The sequence below is a fragment of the Hibiscus syriacus genome, unplaced genomic scaffold, assembly GCF_006381635.1.
Source record: "Hibiscus syriacus cultivar Baekdansim isolate YM2019G1 unplaced genomic scaffold, ASM638163v2 tig00112084_pilon, whole genome shotgun sequence".
Lineage (NCBI taxonomy): Eukaryota > Viridiplantae > Streptophyta > Magnoliopsida > Malvales > Malvaceae > Hibiscus > Hibiscus syriacus.
In genome coordinates, this window is record NW_024063252.1 from 1 (window position 1) to 23,555 (window position 23,555).

At 34.5% G+C, this 23,555-nt stretch overlaps 1 protein-coding gene and 1 long non-coding RNA gene across 3 annotated transcripts; both read right to left on the minus strand.

Moving 5' to 3' along the window:
- Positions 1 to 8,578: 8,578 nt before the first annotated feature.
- On the minus strand, positions 8,579 to 11,231 carry LOC120174435 (ninja-family protein mc410-like). Of its 2 annotated transcripts, XM_039181283.1 has the most exons (4): positions 11,076 to 11,231; positions 9,893 to 10,655; positions 9,559 to 9,856; positions 8,579 to 9,194 (listed from the first exon to the last, which is right to left on the minus strand). In XM_039181283.1, exons 2-4 carry the CDS (start codon positions 10,523 to 10,525, stop codon positions 8,695 to 8,697), a joined length of 1,431 nt encoding a protein of 476 aa, XP_039037214.1. In that variant the 5' UTR covers positions 10,526 to 10,655; positions 11,076 to 11,231; the 3' UTR covers positions 8,579 to 8,694. The 2 variants fall into 2 exon arrangements, with proteins under 2 accessions (XP_039037214.1, XP_039037213.1); XM_039181282.1 differs by having other exon boundaries at positions 9,559 to 10,655.
- Positions 11,232 to 14,816: 3,585 nt separating this feature from the next.
- Positions 14,817 to 17,397, minus strand: LOC120174431. Its single transcript, XR_005521173.1, has 3 exons — positions 17,356 to 17,397; positions 16,336 to 16,412; positions 14,817 to 15,105 (listed from the first exon to the last, which is right to left on the minus strand). It is a non-coding gene; the product is annotated as an uncharacterized LOC120174431 (long non-coding RNA).
- Positions 17,398 to 23,555: the final 6,158 nt, after the last annotated feature.

Here is a 23,555-nt window from a genome sequence, read left to right on the forward strand (position 1 = left end):
AAGTTGTGGAGCTGTTCTACAATGTTGTACTCGCTGTGCTTCAAGATCTTGAGGAACTCTTTAGCTTCTTCCTCCTTTATAGGTTCATTGACGACTAGCACATCTTCTTTGAATGGCTCCAGTGGTCTTTGCCCACTTTACTATTACCTCCTCCGGAAGTACTCACCCGACATTCGTACTTCCATGGCACTTGCGATTGTCCTTATATTGAAAAGGCCGCGGTGCGGAGATTACCACCTTGGCTGGTGTTGTCACTGTCATGCTTGCCTTAGGGGTAATTATCAAAGGACTACCCTACCAAATTTTCTATCTGATGATTCTCCGGTGGCACAAACATCTGCTCCCAAGAATCTTGAATTTCTTCGTAAATTCCAACTCCTTTCGATCCATCATGAGCTGGACTAACAATTTGAACTCTGGACAATCTTGCACTTTATGCCCTTCTTTGTTGTGGTAACAACAATGGTTACCATCTTCATTTTCTGTCGTATCTGGGTATTGTGCAAGAAGCCCTGCCTTCACCATTTGGCTCCATACCCAAGCCAAAGGAGACTTGATCTCTGAAACACTTGATTTAATTCTCTTCCCCTTTCAGTAGTAATGGCATTGATTCCTGTCTCCTGATGATTGGGCAAGGGATTCTGAGCGACGTTTGGTGCTCCGGAGTTGAAAGTGATCCAATTCTTGTTTCTCATTCTTTGCACAAGTCTCTTGAATGCGAGACAACTTCAATCGAATGCCCCTGCACCGCCATGGTATTCGCAATGAGCGCTCTCGTCATACCATTTTGGGTAAGGGGGATTTATTGGATTCATAGGATAAGGCGACACTGCATGGGTGTCGAAGAGCTGTTGGTATAATTCTTTATACGTCATGGGAATGGGTCAAACTGCTCCTTTCCTTTCTCTTCTCGGTTCTCTCTGGTTCTGTCTAGAAGTACCGGATGGTACAGCTGCTGTGGAATTTGAGCTTGAGATCGTAACCCCCTTGTTGACGTTGTAGGTGTTCACATTGTTGATCTCTCGCTCCTTGTTTTTCGTGGAAGGCTTTTTACTGGAGTCTCCTCCCTCAATCTTTCCTTGTTTAATGGCCAACTCGATCATTTCGCCGGCCATGACTAAATCTGAAAAACTCCCCGACGTGATTGCTACCAAATGCCCGAAGTAAGGTGCCCTCAGGGTCTGTACAAACAGCTTTCTAGTTCCTTTTCATCCAAAGGTGGATGAACTTGCACAGATAAATCCCTCCATCTCTGTGCGTATTGTCGGAAACTCTCATTGTGTTTCTTCTCCAGGCTTTGTAACATGACCCGGTCTGGTCTCATATCGTTGATATGCTTATACTGCTCCAGGAAAGACTTGGCTAAGTCTTTCACGTCTTGGATATGAGTTCGGCTAAGCTGGTTGTACCACCGAATAGCTGAACCGGACAGGCTCTCCTGAAAACAATGGATCAGGAGTTGATCATTCCCTCCATATCCTGTCATCTTTCGACAGAACATAGTGATATGGGCTGAAGGGCAGCTATTCCCGTCGAACTTCTCAAACTCAGGAATTTTAAACTTTGGTGGAAGCACCAAGTCTGGAACTAGGCTTAGCTCCAATGCGTCCACTCCATAATAATCATGGTCTCCCTGGACCATCTTTATTTGATCTTCTAATATTTTTATCTTTTCTTCCATCTTTTTGGCTTTATCTTCCTCGTCAAAGTCTGGGACATTATAATCATCCGGATGATCATCAGGATGATTGTAGAAGTTTGTATCTTCACAGCAGGTGCAACTTTCGCTTTGGTAGCGAATGAGTCCCGGGTAGTGCTGCTTTCCCTTTAGTAGCAGATGCGTCCCCGGGTAATATTCCGGGTGAGAGAACCACTTGCGGGGTTGGTGGTATGGCCACCCCCTCGGAAGAGATGCCCCTGATGCACTAGCTTGCTGTAGACCTGACAACTTGGCTACGATTGGTCGACCAGGACTCCTGATTTTCTTGATGGACTCAAGAGTACTTTCACTGTTCTGAGCCATCTTATCTTCTAGCTCCTTTGAAGTCTTGCCAGTGCTCTTCGATCTTTTCCATTCTGGCTTCCATTTGTCTCTTTTTTGCTCGAGTATTGTGCGGGTGATGTGTATCTGATGCTTGCGGTGGTAAGCTCGGTGTCTGAGACATGTTCTGTTAGTTAATACGAATGTAAAACATGGAAAGAATATAAAAAACAGACATGAAATATAAAATGCAAGAATGCAATGCATGATGTATGCAATTGGAGGCATTGATCCAGAAAAGTGTTCATTATTATAAAAACCCTTGTTCAGACAAAAATGTCTTATCTTTTAAGAGACATAAAAACAGATTAAAGGTACATTCGGACTAAGCCTCTAGACCCCGAACAGCTTCCAGTAGGTTGACAAGTCTTCTGCCTTCCTCTGTCACTGGTAGAATGCCTTGTCGACCACACCAGCTTCCCTTGCTAGGCCGTGAAGATGACGGGCTGCTTTTTGCACTTGATCCAGGAAATCTCTGATGGTTTGCGTCTCGGGCCCTCACCCTTCGCTGTGCTTGTTCCCAACGGAAACGCCATGTAATCCTCGTCGAAAGGCACTATCTGAAGCTCGTTTGCTTGCCTCTTGAACCCATCTATAATAGCTTCTAACTCAGCTATGTCTTGTCATCTTTCTCATGTCTTTTTTCTAAGTCAGCTATCCGAACTCTCAAGCGCTGGTTCTGATATTGACTATCTGCCAAGCGTCTTTGGCAGTCTTCATCTGTTCCTTCCAAGCTTTCTCATCAGGCCCCTCAAACTTCCTTTTTAGGCTATGAGCTTCGTCTTTCCAGTATTCAGAGGTTACCTTCAACTTGGAGTTATCTTTGACCTTATCTTGATACCCCTTTCTCAAGTCTCGAGCTCAAAACGGACTCTTTTTGTTCTTTTCTAGTTTTTCTGCCCGATCTTTCTGAGAGTCAGCATCAAGCTTCCACTGAACGTTCAGCTTCAAGTTCCTTTATTCTTTGCTTCAGCTCATTATTCACGGCTTCGAACTCGGTCTGGCTATCTCGAGTTCAGAAGGGACATGCCTGATGTTCTTCCATGGTCCGGGTGTCATCACAGTCTGGCACCGGGACATTGTCATTCTTTCTCAATCTTCGCCACTCCATATAATCTGGAGTGAGCATGCTTTGGCAGCTACAACATCCATTCGGAATACTTTCCTCCACGAATCGGCTGCTTCTTTGATCATCTTCTTATAGCTGTCGCCGTGATACTCAAACTCTGACCTAGCTAAAACCGCATGTTGCTGGGACAAACTGACGTGCTCCATACTGTCTAAGTGAATAGCGGAGCATACCCGACTGCTCCCCAGAGTCCAAGTAAGGTCACAGTGTCGGAGTCACCACACCGAAAAAACATCACTGAGGAATAACCAAGGGGCTCTCCAGACAATATCTCGGTCTTGAAGATGCGTAAAGACCTTCATCCATTTTCTTTTGAAGCGCCTTCATGCCATTTAAGGTAATAAATTCACCTAGAGGTGAATAGGTGGTGCTGAAACGGCGGTAGGCAACCCGTCAGTCTTCCAGAAGTGGCTGTGAATCCAGACCTGAAGGAGCTGAATGCACCCGGTGAATCTTCCTCCGCCAGTTCTTCGGCAATGGTTGAGCGATCGAAAGGTCTCAGCCAAGATGGCTGGTGCTGGGTTAACTCGTTTAGAAAGTTGCTCAAATAATTCCACCACGGCGCGTCAATGCACCCCAAAGCCTTCGGAAATATGATTAAACCGTACAGACCCAGTGCAAAAAGGTCTATAGTCTTCCACTCATCAGGTGGTTTTTCATTAGTTGCTTTATATGGATCCACTCGATTCCTTCCCCGCTACCTTTGTGCCGGAGTCGATCAGTCACCACTTTTCATCAACCCCTGCAATCTTGGCCAGTCCGTTCTTGAAGGGCTGACTCTTGATATGTTTAATATGCCCTCTCTAGTTTGATGCTTTCGCAGTGCAATAGAGTAGTATACTCTTCGATAGTAGGCACCATGTCTTCCTGGTTAAAGGTGAAACAACTATATCCCGGGTTCCAGAATGAATTAATGCTCGGAGCAAGGGCTCATCAGTCTTGACATGGAGCAAGAGGGCGATAACCATATCGTTGGCTGAACTTCTGCTTTCTGTCATTCTTCCAACTGTCCCAAATGTTTCGCAGCTCTTGGACATTATTCTGTTTCAGGCTGACAGCGGCATAACTAACCAGTTCTGACACATAGTTTCCCTGAAGACTGTCTCCCTTCTCCTTCTGAGCCTTCTCGACCATAGTCGTGCCTCAGCGTTTTCAATCTCTTGTATTACAACACCTTTGTCCATTAATTCGAATATTTTGTGTATAACACGCTTTTAGGGATCAATAGCCTCTTGTAATGATGCAAATGCTAGAAAACAACAAACAAAGGCAAAACGTTAGTAAAATAAGAATACAAATAAAAAAATGACGGAAAAAAAACGCAACAAAAACATGGTTAGGGTAAAAAAATCCTAAGTTTTGGAACGTGGTTTTGGGGTAGGCTCTAATTCTTCATGGTCTCCCGGTTTAGGTTTAAAAACGGTACCCGAGTTTTCCTTGTCGGTGCCCCCTTGGCTTGCCAGACCCTTAGTCCTAAAACCCATCACAGGCTTGTATGGACTAAGTTAAACTCGAGGGGACACATTCCCTTATGCCGCACGGTGAATAAATTCACACGAAGACATAAGGTATATGAATCCCGAAGGCTACTTGCTAGGCCCGCACGGTGAATAAATTCACACGAAGGCGTCGCTTTCACCCCCACTTAAAATAGGGTTCGGAGCTCGGGTTTAGAGCCTTAGATGAAAATGTTTGGAAAGCTGAAATCATTAGAAAACGGTCAGTCCAACTATTTACTCGAAAAATATAATCAAAATAAGTAATAAGGATCGAAATATTACCTTAAAATTTAAACTTACCTTTTTCGTTAAAAAGACAACTGGAAATTACCTTAGCCTGACTCACTTACCTGTGTCCCCAGCGGAGTCGCCAAGCTGTCGCAACCGTCTTTCGGTTGGGCCCCGGAATTGGGCTTCGACTTAGGAAAATGTGGATTGGAGTCGCCACCGATCATTTATTTAAAAATAAATGGGTTGATCGGATACCCTATTTCTTACCTGATCTGTGTCTTACCAGAGATGTGTCGGATTCGGGAGTCGGTTACAGTCAAGGAAGGGCTAGCACCCTTGAACTGCCCTTTCGGTACTGTGTAATTTCCAGTTGTTTAATTAAAAATTGAAAGTTAAGTTAAAAGGTAAAATATTGATCCAAATTGCTTACCACTGATTGTTTGAAGTTCTCTCAAAAAGGCAAGGAAAGGGTTAGGTAATGAAAGTAATAAAAATAGAAAAATAAGGCGGACAAACGAAATAATATAAAAAAACAATGTATACAAAAAGGAAAGAATGAAATATGACTAAATACAAAATAAGATATGCAGAAGAGAAATACAAACGAAAATACAAATAAAGAAAAAGAAGAAAATATAATAAAACATACAAAAAAATTACACAGAGTAAGATAAAATATAAAACAATGAAAATGAAAAAAGAAAAAATATGCGTAATATATAAATAAAAAATAACAGTTATAATAGTAAAAATAGTAATGAAATAATAATGATGAAAATAATAAATAAAATATATATACATATATATGTAAAATATGAAAAATACATGAAAGATATATAAAAATAAAAGGTAAAAAAAAAAAGGTAATACATACACGAATGTAATAATAAAAATATAATATAATAGCATAAATAAATAAATAATAATAATAGTAAAAAGTAAAAGGGAGAAATAAATAAAATAAACGTGGAATAAATAATTAATGAATGAAACGAGAAATATATATATATTAAAGTATTAAAAAGGAAAAATATCAATAATAGGTAAAATGAATATATATATATATGTATATACATAAATACAAAAAAATGTTAATAGAAATATAATTATAAGACAAAATGAGTAAGGTTGGTAAATAATAAAAAAAATACACATATAACGTATAAAATTATAAGATGTAGTAGCTAGATAAAGAAATGACCAAAAAGTTAATTAAAATAATATATATGTATTAACACTAAGTATATAGATGAAATGTATAGAAAATACGTATATATATATATAATTACATGAATAAATAAAGAATAGTAATAATAGAAATAATAAGGATAATATAAAGAATAATAATAATAAAAATAAAAATGGTAAAAGAGTATGAAAAGAAATAAAATATATACATGTATATACGTATAATAATAATAATAACAATAATAATATATATATATATAATAAAACGTATAAGTGACATAATACTATACTAATAATACGTATATACGAGTGTAAAACACTAATAATAATATAATATATATATATAAATATTATAATGTAATATAAAAAGATAATTAAAATTAAAATCCAGAGAAAGGACTAAAATGAAAGAACTGCAGGTTTGAGGTCGAAATTCTAAAGCAATATTAAGGGTTAATTTCAATTTGGGGGGTGAAATAACTCTCCAAAAGATACGAGGGACCAAAAGGGTAGTTTACCCTAATTTATTTAGAAACACGTGGGTCTGATATAAACAGATCAAATGTTTGTTTTTATTTCATTTTCTTCTTCTTCAAGCCGAGGGATCCCCCCCCCTTTCTCTTTTCTCTGCCTTGTTCTTCAGTAATGAAGAACACAGGCGACCTTTTCCAGAAGCCGACCGTTGGCCCCCTCGCGCCGCCTCGCCGCCGCCGTTGAACGGCGACGGCCGCCGTTCATCGGCGGCAAAACCCGTTCTTTTTTTTTTGTTTTCCAAAGGTTTTTAAATCTAGTTTCAGAAAAACGAAATATTTTTTATAAAAAACGAGCCTCGGGGGCTAGATCTATAAAAGAAGATCCCGACCAAGCCCCTCCGTTCATCGGCTGAAAACGCTTTCTTTTGTTTTTGTACAAATCGCAGAGGAATACTACCATGCAACGGCGAAAAGAACCAAAAAAAAAAAGAGGTAAACAATGCTACCTTTATTTCTTTCTGAACTGGTTACAAAATAAAGCTTCCAAAAATGTTATATTTCCCCTGATCTCTCGTAATATATTGTGTGTTTTTCTCACCAAATTCCTCGTAATCCCCGTTTACAATGGATGTTTACATCTATTATAATAATAAAAAAAAACCTATTTTTGATTACACTTTTGAATCCTAATGGAACTCTAATGCTGGATTATTGCTTTGGTTGTTGAGGAGGTTGTGACTCTTGCGCCGGATGACTCGGGGACCGTTGGAGAGGCGTGCAAGCTGTGGTGTCCTCGAGCGGCTGGAAACAAGGAATGAGGGGCGTGCTAGGGTTACGTGGGAGACGGATTTGGTCCACTGTTGGGCCCTGAAGAAAAAAAATGTAAATATAATTTATAATAAATATATATATTATATAATATAAGGATGAAATTTAGTGTATTCAAATACTATGATACTAGTGAATCAAAGGGGATCTGATAATCTGAGTGTGAGAGGAAAGTTTCAATGACTTATTGTAAAATTTCACCAAAGAAATTTAATAGGCGTTGGACACTTAACAGCCGAGTAATCAAAACATAAACAATTCAAAAATTAGTAATGAGATTAAATATTTTTAAAATTGAATAACCAAAATAGAAACACAGACAAATGAAAGGCCAAGAAGTAACTTATGTTTAATATTCAGACATAAAAGTACGGTAATTTTATTTTATTTTGAAAAAGTAAAGTATATTTTTTTAAAGTATCAGTAAATAAATACCAGTATTTTACTCTTGCCTTCCAATAGCAACCATAAAAACCCCAATAACTCCATGAATATGTTCATCAAGCAGCAAAAAGGTAAACTAGTTAAATTCTTTCAATATATTGACAAGGATCAACTGCGCCGAAACAATCGATACTCAACAAAACTTTGACTGGAGAACTTAGATCATATAGCACTGTTACGAGCCGGTGCAATCGCCTCGATCATATCGATGATAAAGATAGTAGTTAACGAGGCTGCGATGTTTATGCTAGCATGTCCAGGTTACTGTTTTACAGAGTCGTATAAACTAGGTTGCAATGTGAACATTTTCTAAATTCTAATTCATCAAATTTGCTTCACTGCTTTGCTTTGTTAACTATAATAACTGCACAGACTTGATCGATATAAGACGCAGTCGATGAATGATGAATCAAGCAGATTGTTGACCAACCAAACATTTTACATAACCATCCCTAAATCAAAACCATGAACTCCCCATGCCGGCATTAGAAATTGCAACATGTAAGATATTGTAATTCCGTAAAGCAGCTTGTAACAATCCATGACAGTACACATCTATCCCATGTCCGAATCTAAAGCTTAAATTGCTGGCAAGTAAAATACAACAAAAAGAAAAATGATTTTCTCGAGGAACTGCTACTACAGAAATAAAATGCTTAACGTTACTATTTGACAAGAGAAGGAAACTAGAAATTCGTACATACAAATGCAGTAGTCAGCTCCAGCGGTTAATAGAACAAGAACAGGAAACAAAGAACTAAAGTCCTTAAGAAAAGTAAGGCCCCCCAGCAGTGGCCATAACAATGTCATACTCGACTGGAAGTAAACTTATGTTAAGACACTGAAGAAATATTTTACACTTCAGTTCTGACTAGAAGCAGCATGATTGGTAACTGGAAATGTCGTTAAACCATTGTTATTATCTGGATTGGTGCACTCTTCACTAGCATGCCGAACAAACTCCTCGGAGGACATGTGGGCTCCATGGCAAGCACAAACGATCTTGATCTGATTTGCGCTGAATCTGTAAGTAACACCGGAAATACTTCTGCCATGTGGACCAGTACCCGTGGTTGAAACCCATGGTAAATTTGGATAAGAACCAGATCCACCAAATTTCAGGTCTGCAGCAATTCCAGGCTTTATGGCTGAAAAATCAAGAGTTAAGCCTTCAGCTGTTGGACGATCAGATACAGCATTTGTTCGGAGATTCATGCTGCTTCCTTTAACATCTTCCTCTGTGCGTGTAGAGGAGCCTTCCTCTGTGCCATGCTGTTTACCTTCACCTTTGACTCGTTCGAATGTCCTACCATCATATTGTGCAGCCTCAGAGGGATTCCGTGCAATTGTAGACATGGAAGCTACATGCAACAAAGGGAGATTTCATGAACAACTATTACCCAGATGATTAATGTTTGACATTAAAATTTCATACATACAGAAATTTGGTTTGGCGGCATAAATCTAAAAAGATATCAAGACAGACTAACAATAGGACAGTTTGCTTTTACTTCAAGAATAGTAACAGAGCAAGAAAGTAATGAAATTCAATATATATATATATATATATTCCTTTAATGTAAATCAAGATCAGGATAGCTCAAAGCTCTCCATGAAGAATAGAAAAAATAATATGCTACGTATATTTACAGATCATACCAACCACCATATCCATTACCTTGTCCACCTAACACATTTTCGTCAAGGAAAGGGATAAAGAGATACCTTGTGATGTTTTCAGTCCATCACTATGCTTATCTGCATTAGGTGGACTTCTACCAGCATATGAAGTAGGGAATTGTGGAGGGTGAGATACCAACCCCCAAGGATTATCCTTATCCAGCAGTGGAAGTTGGACAGGTAAGTACCCAAACATAACTGGTAAGTTTCCAGGATTTACAGGCTGCGTGCCAGACCGTTCGCTATTTCCGGTAGGCATCATCTGCATCATGCCAGGTAGTGTATGAACTGATGAACTAGGGATTCCAACAGAGTTAGAATCCTTTGTAGACAATGAGAAAGGTGCGTTCATGACATTGACTGGTTGCATTGGGAATGAGTTACCATAAGTCAAGTTTCCCAGCTTAACTTCCTTGTACACCTCAGGGGAACCGCTAACTCCAATAAATCGCTTGGATCCATCACCATGTTGTGAAATCAACCTCGAGGTGGAACCCTCAACTTCAGACTCCGCGACATCTTCATTCTCAGCAGTGGAGCCATCTTCTGTTGTTATGGAGATATGTGATGCTTTGGGCTTTTCATGCAAATCAGTATGATGAGCTTCTCTTTCAAGCTTCTTCGGATTGTTTATCTCATTACACATCTTACGTTTACTACCCGATTCTGACCATTTGTCTTCCTCGATATCAGCAGATCTATTACTGTTCGTACCCCAGAGACCTCTACCATCCAAGTTAACAGAAGCTTCTGCATGACCGTTACCCTTGGAAAGATCATTAAAGAAATTTTCCGAAGGCTTGACTGGATCACTTCTCTGAGAACCCACACTGGGGTCTTGTTTTTCTGCTCCAGGTTGAAGAAAGTTTTTGAAGTTATCCACTATCTTGACGCCTCTATCGCCTTCTTCCGTCCTAGTATCTGAAGAGCTACTAAGCTTGCCTTTGGATTTGGCAGATGATGCACCACATGATAGACCCAAGCTAAGCTCAAGCCCGTTATCATCCTCCATTCTATCGATTCACAGTATACTCCAGTGGTTCAAGTATAACTAAACCCCGCTCATCCTCTCTACAGACAATTCATCGTACAATTCGTAGCAGAGACCCAATACACGCTAAAACCATCTTAAACATATATGTCTGCATAAAAGTCAGATCCATCAGGGGAAATAAAAGAGGGGAAAACCAATAAAAAGTCTCCATGATAATAGTCTTGAATCAACTCCAAAACTTAAATAGTGTGTTTTTTTTTTCATTTTTAAGGGGGAGGGTTTCAAAGAGATGGGGAAAGGAGCTTGAGAATAAAATCTTATACATCCAGATCCATTCATTAGCAAAATCAACGAAATCAAAACCCCAGAATGAATATTACCAAGAAAATAAAATCAAACCCACAATCAGTTCGGACTAAAATTCATAATTAGATCTAAACAAAATCAGAAACCCGTGGTCAAAAAACAATGAACTTCATCAAAACCCTTGCGGATTCAACAATAATAGTATACAAAATATAGAAAGCACAAAACATTAAAACTATATGAAAAAAGGCCATAGACTCACCCGAATAAACACAGAGAAGACTTAAAGAACCATAGGCAAGGTTGTCTTTGATCATCACAAGGACAAGTAAACAGCACAGAAACAGAACACTGGAAAACTGGGAGGAAATGTTCGAAATTACCTACTAATTTTTATTTAAGTATTTTCATACCATGTGATTATCATGTATGCATATATTTTCTTATTGCCGCTATCATGCCACCAATCTTATTTTATTATCAGCTCAAGTCCAAAATATTTGCGAATTTTCACTTTTGTCCAGTCCTTGTTGTTTTAACCTGTCCCTGTCCATATTCAAATAAAATGGCAAACCATACTATCAATCACTGAATTATTATCATCTTTTACTTTGATCACCAAAAATATAAAAATAACGTGTGGACTGCTTATATGGAGAAATATATATATATATATACACACAAAAAATCTCCACGAAAATCATCATTATTTTTTAACGGTCAAACGTTAAAATAAAAAAGGTAATATAATTGATGATTAGAGTAAAAACGTGATTATAGTTTGGTGAATAATAATATAATTTAGCCAATAAAAAATGTCGTAAGTGTTATTGTATATATTCTCAATCTTAGGGTCTGTTTGTTTCACAAAAAATAAATTTTGAAAAATAAATTCGTAAAATGAATTACATTTCCTAAAAAATATTTTTTGAAAATAATTTTACGATATTTGGATGATGTTGTGTAATTCATTTTTCAATGGTTAGTAATTTTTTTTAAAAAAAATCTAATTATAAACCTCAAATATAATAAATAATATTATTTATTAACAAAAAATAATAATATTTTTTAAATATTAATATAATTTATTCAATATTATTTATGCCAATATTATTATTAAAATATTATATCTATAATTTTATAAATAAAAATATTATGATTATTATATTTTCTTAAAATAAAATTATTATAAATTATATTGATTATTTATTGAAAAGAATAAAAGATTATTAATTATATTAATTATTTATTCAATAATGTTATTATTAAAATATTAAAAATTATAATATTATAAATTATATTATTATATTTTCTTAAAATAAAATAATTATAAATTATATTGATTATTTATTGAAAAGAATAAAAGATTATTAATTATATTAATTATTTATTCAATAATGTTATTATTAAATATTAAAAATTATAATATTAAAATAAGAATATTATATTATATTTTAAGGAATATATATTAAATATTCAACAATAAATAATATTATTTTTATAAAATTAATAAATAATATTAATTTTATAATAATTTATTATATTATTAAAAGAAATTTATAATATTACATATTATAATAATATAGTTATAACAATAAAATATAATATTATATTATTAAAATTATCAATAAATATAATTTAATAATTAATATTTTATAAAATGATACTAAAATAATATATTAATATTAAATATATAAAATAATAATGTTTTGATTGTTTCTGCTTTGAAGTGAAAAGTTTGTAAAATGACTTATAGGAAAATCAGATGGTAAGTCGTTTTTTCAGAGAATGCAAAGAAAATTCAGTTGACCAGGAAAATGAATTATATTGACGATATGTTTTACGACAACGAAACACTGAAAAATGAGGAAAACATTTTCCGGGAAACCAATTACAGGGAAAAAAATAGACCTTTAGATTTACTTTGTTATTGTATCTAACTGATTAAATTATATCTAAAGCCCACATAGTGTGAATAAGTATTTTGTCTATTTTTTGTCACCTTTTGCTATGTCGTTTCAGTCCAAGTAATTTTTTTACGCAAATCAAGCAATATATAAGACAGGAGGATAGTTTACCTATGCTCATCTGTTTTGGCCCGTCTTTACAAATATCTGTAAGTAATTTATGAGTTGATAAACGGCATTGTATTGAAAGGAAAAATCAAAGCAATGTGGTAGCTTACCCATTAATGGGCAATGAAGCAAAAGGTTGACAAATTGCTCTCTCCACACTCTTACAAGAAAAACTAACCCTTTCTCAAGATGAGTTAGATGGTATTCAAAAATTGAAAATTTGCATTTCATTCTAATTCGTCTTCATCTTGATATTTGATGACGTCTTAAATTCATTTTGAATTTTAAGATAATTTTTTTTTCAATCTGACTCAACACAAATAATTTTTCTTCGTTTTTATTCTTTAATATATAAAGATAACTAAAAATAAAGAAAGAGCAAATATTATAATAATTATCTCTTAATATTGCAACACTAAAATAATTTTTTTCCAGTGAATCGTATGATTTTGTAAATGATAAATCATATAGGGGAGAGTTAACACATGTTTCATTGAAATCCTCCCTAAATTTAAATGGAGGAAAAGAGTACATGCTTTAACCTAAATTACAAATCCAGGAACAAGAATAACAGGTCAGTAACCCAAAGTTATCTAGCATCCAAAGTAGCCATGTTGTCCTCCGGCAGAAGATGGTAACATCAACACCGCTGGGGTTTGAAAAAAGATGGGCTCTAAATTATCGAAAGTAACAACTTTTGCCAAAGCATCTGCAATCTTATTTCCGTTACGCATGACGAGCAGCACTATAATAATTATTTCGGTCAGATAGAAGATTTTTACTCTAAACTCAACTCCATCTCAATCTAATCTTCTATTTTATAAAATCTATCCAAATTCATATTTAAAAATACATTGATCTCATAATGTAAAGTAAGTCAAGTTTAGTTGAAGCTCTGGCTCTGTCTCATGGCATTCGTATGGCGCTAGACGTCGGGGATTCCACGGTTGTCATTGACTGTGATTCCATGACCGTCGTTCATCAGCTTAACAACCCATCAATAGATCGCTCCACTCTCCAGTTCTACCGCGTGAACTACGCCAACTCCTGGAAGCTCATCCAAATATTATAGTCCGGTTTGTCCGACGTGAGGCTAATGGTGTAGCACACACTCTTGCAAACTACGCTTCTATGTCAGTTACGCCTTTAGATTTCCAGACTATTATACCGAATTATATATCCGCAGTGGTTGTATCCGACTCTTTGTTTAGTTAATCAAATATCGGTTATTTTTTTTAAAACATTGACCTCATAATGTAAAGTAAGTCAAGATCTATGGATTTTTATCATTCCTAAATCCATTTATACAGATAGATATCCGTTTCAATCATAAATTCGTTTCAACTCTGCTACTGAGTGACGTGTGTATCTTTGCCCTAACTCAAAGGTTCTTTCGACATGAGGTCAGAAAGCTACTATCGATCATTGGGTTGGAGGTTTCTATCATAATCATTCTTCAGTGTTCTGAACTTTCTTATGGGGAAATATTCTCTTCATCACCTACTACTAATAAGAGTTCAATAGTTAAGCTGGGAAGCAATGGTTCTAATGGCTCTAATCCTGAAGAAGAAGAAGCTAGGTACTGGACCAACATGCCACACTCAGAAATAGACCGATTCCATGAGTTGACACCGAAGCTGAGGACAACCCATGGTAAGAGTTTGATGGCTGGTTACATTACTCGTACAGATGAGATAGTTCTACTGGGGTGAAGAGTGCATAATCACTTATGGATGGTGGGAATTAGGAAAAGCCAAAAACAGTGACAATACGATCAATGATCCAAAAGCCACCACTGGCTACGGTGTTGTGCCATTTATATTAGCTATAGTCGATGCTGAAGGCCTGCTAAACTCGAATCTTAGTTCAGGGACTTCAGGCTCATTCTTGAGTGTCGACTTATCTTCACCGAACAAGGACAAAACATATACTCAAAACACAAAATTATATAGTAATTTTAAACCATTGCAAACTGCATCAGTCATATGCGTATCCCATATGAATTCATTATTGCTTCAAAGTTTTGATTCTTCCCACTCTTCGGTATGAATCACAATCCCAAGATCTCTCTATTAAGCAAACAGGAGCAGCATTGTTTTATCTCCTGCTTATAGAACCTTTGATGGATTCCTCTTAGAATTTACCAAATGTTGTTCTAGCTTCTTTTGATGGCCTCCTGCTTGTTTTACTGGCTGGAGGCCCTGCTCATGCTTTGATCTGCAAGATTATGAAACAACAGCAATATGATTTTAAGTGATTTATTTTGAGGCGGAATTGGGAAAAGAATCAAGGTCATGCTTTGATCTGCAAGATTATGAAACAACAGCAATATGATTTTAAGTGATTTATTTTGAGCATTGTTTTGAAAATCGGACCGGACCGGCCATTCAACGGGAACCGTGTGCTATCCGGTTTAATCTAAACCGGTTGAACCACTACTAGCGAACCGGCCAGAACTGCTGAACCGTTCGAATCGGACCGGCTGAAAACCGAAAAAAACCGAAAATTTTGTTTTTTTTTTAAAAAAAAATTAAACCAAACAACGTCGTTTGTTAAACGAGCCAAGTCGAACTCGAGTATTGCTAAGCTCGACTCAAACTTGAAAACTTTAAAAGTAAGATCAACTCGACTCAAACTCACAAGCTAAAAATTATCAAGTTCAACTCAAACTCGAAATATAATATTGAAACTTGAACTCAAAAAGGCTTGAACTAAAAAAAATTTAGAAGCTCGATTGAAGTCTAAAATTCGAGCTTGATTGAAGTGAAAGAATAGTTCACTCAATGCTCACCAAAAGGCTCCATGATTTTAAATGCCAAATTATCTCTATTATTTATAGAAGTTAGTTGTGATGCTCTTCTATGTTTTTTAGCAATGTGGATTGTTTTGTTCTCATATTTTTACTCTTTAGACTTTTGGGATGCTCTTTTATGTTTCTTAGCCATGTGAGATTGCTTTTTAAAAAAATTAAACCAAACAATATCATTTTGTTATGATTTTTTAACCCCAAATGTAACACCTTAAACCCGTATGTCTCGATATACGAGTTAAAGATATCACATCAACTTAAAGACATTTACTGAACTGAATTTGCCTAAAAATTTGTTTCATTTGAAAACACTCTTAATCTAACTTTAAAAATCTATTTTAAAGTATATCTCAATTATAAATTATTCTTTGACATAGGAAAATAAATTCATTTGTTAATCAGTAGCTTTTTTAAACCACGTCTTTTTGTGAAATCTTCTAAAAACATAATAACATAATATATATATATATATATATTCTTTTCATGCATAAATACTGATAAAACTAATCTAAGTAAAATAAACTAAAGTAGTTCTAATTTACTATAACAAATTATTTAAAATAAATACGATAAATAGAAACTACTGACATAATTATACATGCCACTACTAGTCAAAAGAAAATTTAATGATGTCTTACTGATTACTGGTATTATAGATGATTTGCACATGATGCTTGGAAGGCTCCTCATAAATCGTTCGTATCTCAATCAGACCCTACGCATGAAAATCATCACGCGTTAAGTATAACTTAGTGAGGCAGTAATACTAAAGGTGAGAATAACTAAAAAAAATATCAAAAATATATATATAACCATTAAAAATAAAGCAAACTAAATTTTTAGAAGTTCAAACCGAATATTTCAAGATGAACTTTATCAGGAACCTGAAAAGAATCATCTGATGATTTTCACAAAATCATAATAAATCATATCAGACAGAATAATCAATCCATATTCTTTTGTAATCAAACACTTTTAAGACTTTCTTATTTCATTCTTATAGCATGTATCATTTATTTTATTCATTTCGTAGCTTGTATAATCCATTTTCATCTCATAGCATATATTTTTCATTTTTTCATTTCATTTCATAGCCCAATGTAAACCATTAAGACTATAAGGTATTCGAGTCAGACGAGCATACACATAAATAGCACCACCGTTACATCTGTAACGTCAGACGTGCTAAATCATCATCAATCGTAGCACCACCGTCACAAAGACGTCAGACGTGCTAAATCATCATCAATCGTAGCACCATAGTCACAAAGACGTCAGACGTGCTAAATGCTCCCCTCTATACCCATGATTCTCAATGCATTTACAATGGGCACTTTCTTTAAATCATTTATCATTCACCTATCAGAATCTTTTTCAAATATCATCAAAATCAAGTATCATACATCATTCACTCATCAAAAATTTTTTAAACATTAACAAAAATAAGTATAATACAATATAAATCTCAATAGACGTACAATTAAATTTCCCATCAAATTCAAATATCATTTAAATAGTAAAGTATTTATAAGAAATCATCAAACGAAATAATATGAAATATAATAAAATAAATTGAAATCAATTTATTTTCATGTCATTCGAGGTTAACTCATCGCAAGTCTTCCTCATGTCATATAGAGTAAGTAAAATGCACTCACCTTTGCCTCACTACAGAACTTGTATATAATAATCCTAATCATGAGCTTTGTCCTTTCCTTTCGAATCGTTTGGATTGCTAGATTTAACGTAGTCTGACAATACCAAATTATAACACAAAAATTGTTCGAACTACATATTAGTATCGTACTAATATAAGCTCATTTTGACATTTGAAAATCTATAAAATAAAATCAATAACTAAATCAATATCAACCAAACTCCTAACTCCATTATAACTTCAAACATTATTGAAACACTTATTCAATTCCATAAATAATTATTCCCAATATGATTCTTCAACTTTATACTTTTACATTTCATCCCTAACTTTCCAAAACTTATAAAATAGGTTCTAAATCCCATACAACCTTCCAAATCAACTCAATTCAACATTCTAAAACACAGTTACCCTTTCTGCTATAAAAATGAACAAACAAAAACTAAACCATAGTATCACTGTAAAACTGCCATAGCACCTGAAACTGAAATAATAGGTGCTCGAAGGTAGTAATACCACTTTGGAACTTATGAATTTAACACTTTGAAATCCCGGAATTAACACTTTGAAATCATTGACAGAGTCAGAATTATCGTGACAACTAATAAAAATTCGCCGATGCCAACATTTAATGCAATTATATCAAAACAATAATACCGGTTATTTTGTATTTTTGCTTGCCATTGTCAGAAACCTCGCAATTATTCACTTACTGAAATCTCATGACTACCAGAGTACAAATTCCAACGTGGCAACAATCCCCATTTTCAATAATTTCATTTTTTTTATCTAATTCCAATCAGAACCCAATTAATAACTTAACAAAATCCATATGCCTTTCACATACTATCTTTACTTCGCATGAAATTCCATAAATTAACTTGAATATGCCTAATGGTCGAATTTCTTGATTAGTCCCTCTAATGGTTTCCAAATCACATTTTATGCTAGAACATGATTTCCATAATACACTCAACATCAAAACCAGATCTAATTTCATTGATTTCTCATCACCCCTTCATCCACCATAATCACCCACTTCACTATTAAAGCAAGGAAACAATGGGATTTTACTACCAAATGAAAGAGAATTTAATGGGATTATTTTTCTATTGCACACTTTAGTCCAAAATTTAATTAAAATAGACCAAAAATGAAAAGAAAAACAAGCTTACCTTTGGCTATGGAGCTCACGGCTGGAAAAGGAAGGAGAACAAAATTTTCTTGAATGTACTAGACCCTATCCCTTAATACACTTGTCATTATATAATATAAATGAATATTAAATTCATTTAAATACACTTTATCATATTGCCCTTAATAAAACTTAATAATTTCATCCATGCCACTCCATGACATCATCAAATCCCTTAATTGCAATTTAGTCATCTAATTCTAAAATTTTGGCTTAACATGAAAAATCAACCTTAATTCCATTGATCCATGTTAAATTTCTCTTTTCTAAAATATATAAATAATATTTCCAACCATTTTATAACATCCTTCAATTTTCGTAAAATTCCAATTCAAATCTGAATATTCGATTTCAATATCGAACTTACTCTTTCTATCTTTTAACATAATTCTCGTATCAAAAATATGATTCTCACTAAAATGTGTTTTAATCCAAACTGTTCACTTACAGGCTAAAATATATAACACCTTTTTAAAATTACAAATTTTGGTCCTTAAACTTTTCAAAGTTTATACTTTAGCCACTAAACCTTTAAACTTATATTTTAGTCACTAGACAAAATTTGGGATATTACACCAAATTTATTTTTTAATTATAGTTATATAATTATATTTATTATTTAATATGTTTTACCTTAAATATTATGTTGTAGTTAATTTGAATCATTTTGTTTCACTTGATTTTATGGTTTTTAACTTATATATGTTATGACTTGCTTTGAATATGACTTGTGATATAAAAAATTATTTTTTAATAAATATTTTTGGTATTTTTATTTAATTTTTTAAATAATTATGACGTCGTCCGGTTCTTCCGACCGGTCGGACCTATTCGACCGGTTGAACCAGTGAACCGGTAGCATGGCCGGTTCGCTAACCGGTCCGGTTATGAAAACCATGATTTTGAGGCAGAATTGGGAAAAGAATCAATGCGGGTGGATTATTTAGCCCAATAGGGTAACAAGAAATTTATTTTGTGATATACGGTAAATGCTACAGTGTAACATCCCAAAAATCGGGCTAGTGACCAAAGTGTAAGATTTTAAAATTTTGTGGTCAATTTAGATAAATTGAAAAGTTCAGGGATTTAATTGGAATATTTTTTTGTAGGATTGTTTAGCAAAGATTGAAAGAAGAAGGGGCATATTGGTCTTTTGGCAAATAATGAATTTAAAATTCCTTAATGGGGTATTATATATCCACATGGAGAAAAGTTAGAGGAATCCAAAATTTTCTCCTTTTTTTCTTCATTCTTTCTTCCTCCTCTCTACCGTATCTTCATATCTAAGGTAAGAGATGTTATGAAAGCTTAAGAAAACTTAAAGAGAAATAGAAACTAAAAGATTTACAAGTTATGGGTGATTGAATAAAAAGGGTTTTTGAGTAAATTGTTGAGAAAAAGCTAGTAAATGGATTTTGAAGTCATATTTAACTTGTCATAAATGGGATAAGAAATCTAAAGTGTTAGAAATAGATTTGGAACATGTTGAATATTTGGTAAGATTTTTAGTTTCAAGTAATGTTGTGGGATTTTAGATGTTTAAGTATGTTAAAGTGATATAAGTTAGTTTTAATAAGTAGTTAAATTTAAAGGGTGAATGGAGGTTAAAGTGAAAGATTTAAGTGTGTTTGGTAAAGTTTGTGTTAAAATGAGTATGTTTTGGGCATGGGGTATCAGTATTGGATGAACAGTACCGATACTTCAAGGCAAAATAAATAAAAAATCTAGGTTTGGGTATTGATACTGGAAGAACAATATCGATACCATAAGATGAAATGATATGAATCAGAAGAATAGTATCGATACCGAAGGAATAGCATCGATACCAAGGGTATCGATACTAATGGACAAGTATCGATACCATTTTTAGAGATGTAATTTTAGAATCTAGAAAGGGTAACGATACTGAAGTATAGTATTTATACCACAGTAAGGAAGTATCGATATTGTACCTTGGGTACCGATACTATTTAGATTGAAATTGTGAATTAAGTGCTTTGTTTAGCTTATGTTATTAAGGATTAATTATAATGATACGAACTTTGATATTTATACCAATCGTATTATTGTGTAGATATCAAACTAAGGCAAGTTCAGGACGTTCGAAGTCATAAGAGTGTTCAAGAGTTATAAGTGTTGCTTTGACTAAGTGAGGCCAAGGCGAGTGCATATTACTATAATATATGATTATATGGAAATAAGACTTGCGATGAGTCTATTTCCAATGTTTTGATTTCATGATTTCATGAATACTAGTATATTGTTGAAATGGTTTATATGTGTACATGAATACAAACGTATGTCTAAGTGTTATATGCATTGTTCTACATGATCTATGTGTTACATGTCATCCTATGTGTTACATGATTTATGTGAATACATGTCTATGTGATAACCTATGAACTAGTATAAATGATAAAGCTCAAAAGTATGTGATATGAGAGCTAAAGGTATAATTGACATTCCAAGAGTCGAGGGTTCTATGCGATCATTCAGGATAATTCTACGTGGTCATTCGGGATAATACTATGTGGTTCTTCGGGATATTTCTATGTGACACTTTGGTGCAATTTCTACGCGGTAATTCAGTGCAATTTATATGAGTTGTGGTGTCAACATTAGTGCACAACCTCAATGCACTCACATACCTTAAGTTCTCAATGATGTACATGGGCTATCAAAAGAAATAACATGAATGAATAGTGCATGATGTTAAATATGTCTTGTTCGATGAATTGCATAATGGTTTCTGTACACGATGTTGTCTATATAAATTAAGTATATGATTGCATGTTTTAATGTCTCATTTATGCATATATGCCTCACTAAGTCAATGACTTAGCATGTGAGTGTTTCACACGTAGGTACAAAGAAGCAGAAAGAGCAAAGATAGGATCCTACAAGACAACACATCTATACAAGAAGATCATATTAGAAGTTATTTGCAGTATGTCATTTTGTTGTATTAAATATATTGACATGTAATTTAAAGGTTTAAATCGCATATGCTCTATTGGAGTTGTAACAAGCTCTACTTTAATTATGTAAATTATTAAGTTTTATTTTGGATATAAGTTTGAATCTTCTTATTTAGTTTGATCAAGGGTTCCATCACTTTTATACCAATAAAAGTTTAAATTTTCAATTATCTTGAAAAAGCAAATGATTTGAAAAATCAATGTGATTCCTCATATTTGTATCTGGGTCATATACGAGTTGGGGGTGTTACATTTAATGGTATCAGAGCTATGGTTTAGTTGATTCTAGGCTTAAACCGAAGTCAAGTCTGTTTTAAAAAATATACATGCCAACAAAAAGTGAAATTTTTTATCTCGTCGTGTAAGGAGTGTGATTTCTTGATAATATAGTTGAATTGTTATATTTTATTAGATGTTTGACCACGAGAGCTCCCGAAGTGAAGCGGTAGATGAAGGTCATGAAGGTAGTAGCAATTCACTTGCCCTGGCCAAGTAAGGTGAAGAGCAGACACATCAGAGAGTGCTTGTACAAGATCAGGGGGTGTTTTTCAGGATGTTGAACGCTATTCTGATGCGTTTCTAACCTCATGTTCCCTCAACTCCTAGAATAAATGTAACGAAAGAGATAAAAGGGTTAGGAGCACCCGAATTCAAGGGTGAAGCTGAAGAAGGTCATGTTACTGCGAACCTTTGGTTAAATGATGTGAAGATCATGTTAGAAAGTCTCCACTGTTCTGAAGTGGAGAAGTTAGACGGAGTAGTTTCGTTACTTCGTGGGCAAGCTAGGGTATAGTGGACAAATGTCACCATGAGAATGTCAAGTAATCAAGTGACGTGGGTATTGTTTCTAGAAGAGTTCAATAATAAGTACATCGATGATCAATTTATTAGGCAAATGAAGTAATAATTCATGAGTTTGAAGCAAGGGAATTACACCGTGTATGAGTACGAGTGTGAGTTTAATAAGCTGAGTAGATTTGTTGTTGAGCTAGTTCCGACTGAAAATGATGTTTATGATTGGTTTATGGAGGGCTTGCGCCCTAGATTAAAAGAGTTGTTGTTAGCTTTGAATATGTCCTCGTCATGAAGTGATTAATCACGCTAAAGCTCTAGAGAGAGCTCAGAATGAGAGGTATGAAGAACAAAAAGCTCAGGTGATTAAGAGAACTGGTGCTTCATCAAGTTCAACACCATCAAAGAGATACATAGATTATGGTTTTCAACCTTAGACTAGGTCTGAGTTAGCTGTATCCTCTGATAGAAGATCAAATATAAGTCAATCGAGGCAATGCCAGTATTGTGGAAAAAAATTATTCCAGAGTATGTCGAATGGTCTCCGAGCCTGTTTTAGGTGACACTATACATTTTATTAGGGTTTGTCCATTGATGAATGATGAGGATGCACAAACCGAGTGATCTGCTACGGTATCTTAGAGAGGTAAAGGCAGAGGTCGAGGAAGAAATCAGTCTGAGTCATCCACTCAACATGAGATGCGTTCAACTACCCGGTTTTACAACATAAGGACTAATGAAGATCACAATGATCCATATATCATTGCAGGTACTTTACAATTATTTGATAAATTTGTGTTGGTTTTAATAGATTCGGGATCAACTTATTCATATGTTATTAGCAAGTTGGTTAGAGAATTGAAAATCCAATTAGCAACAATAAGTAACGATGTGATAGTGATTATGCATAATATTCGAATGAATAAGTTGTGTCGAGTTCGTTCGAGGTACGAGAAAATTATTCGAAAAACAAATAAAGATCTAAGGAATTTAAGTGTTTAAGTTTAAAGAATCAAGTATGACAAGGGTTATAATAAGGTGTAAATTATAAGTTTAGTATGGAATTAAGCAATTTTCAATTTTCAGTGGAAATGAGAAAGAGTTGTTATGAACTTTGTATCAGGATTTATTTGGAGACTAAATTTGGATGGTTATGAAGAAATTGATTGAGTTAGCAGCTTTTATTTTAACAATGTGAATATTTTATGGATATGTACATGTGGTTATATGAAAAGT

Bases quoted from the DNA above. Each gene is read 5' to 3' on its own strand.
- LOC120174435 (XM_039181282.1), bottom strand. From the start codon at position 10,525: ATGGAGGATGATAACGGGCTTGAGCTTAGCTTGGGTCTATCATGTGGT. The intron at 9,195-9,558 runs GTATCTCTTTAT...TGTTGCATGTAG, and splicing joins TGGACTGAAAACATCACAAG to CTTCCATGTCTACAATTGCA.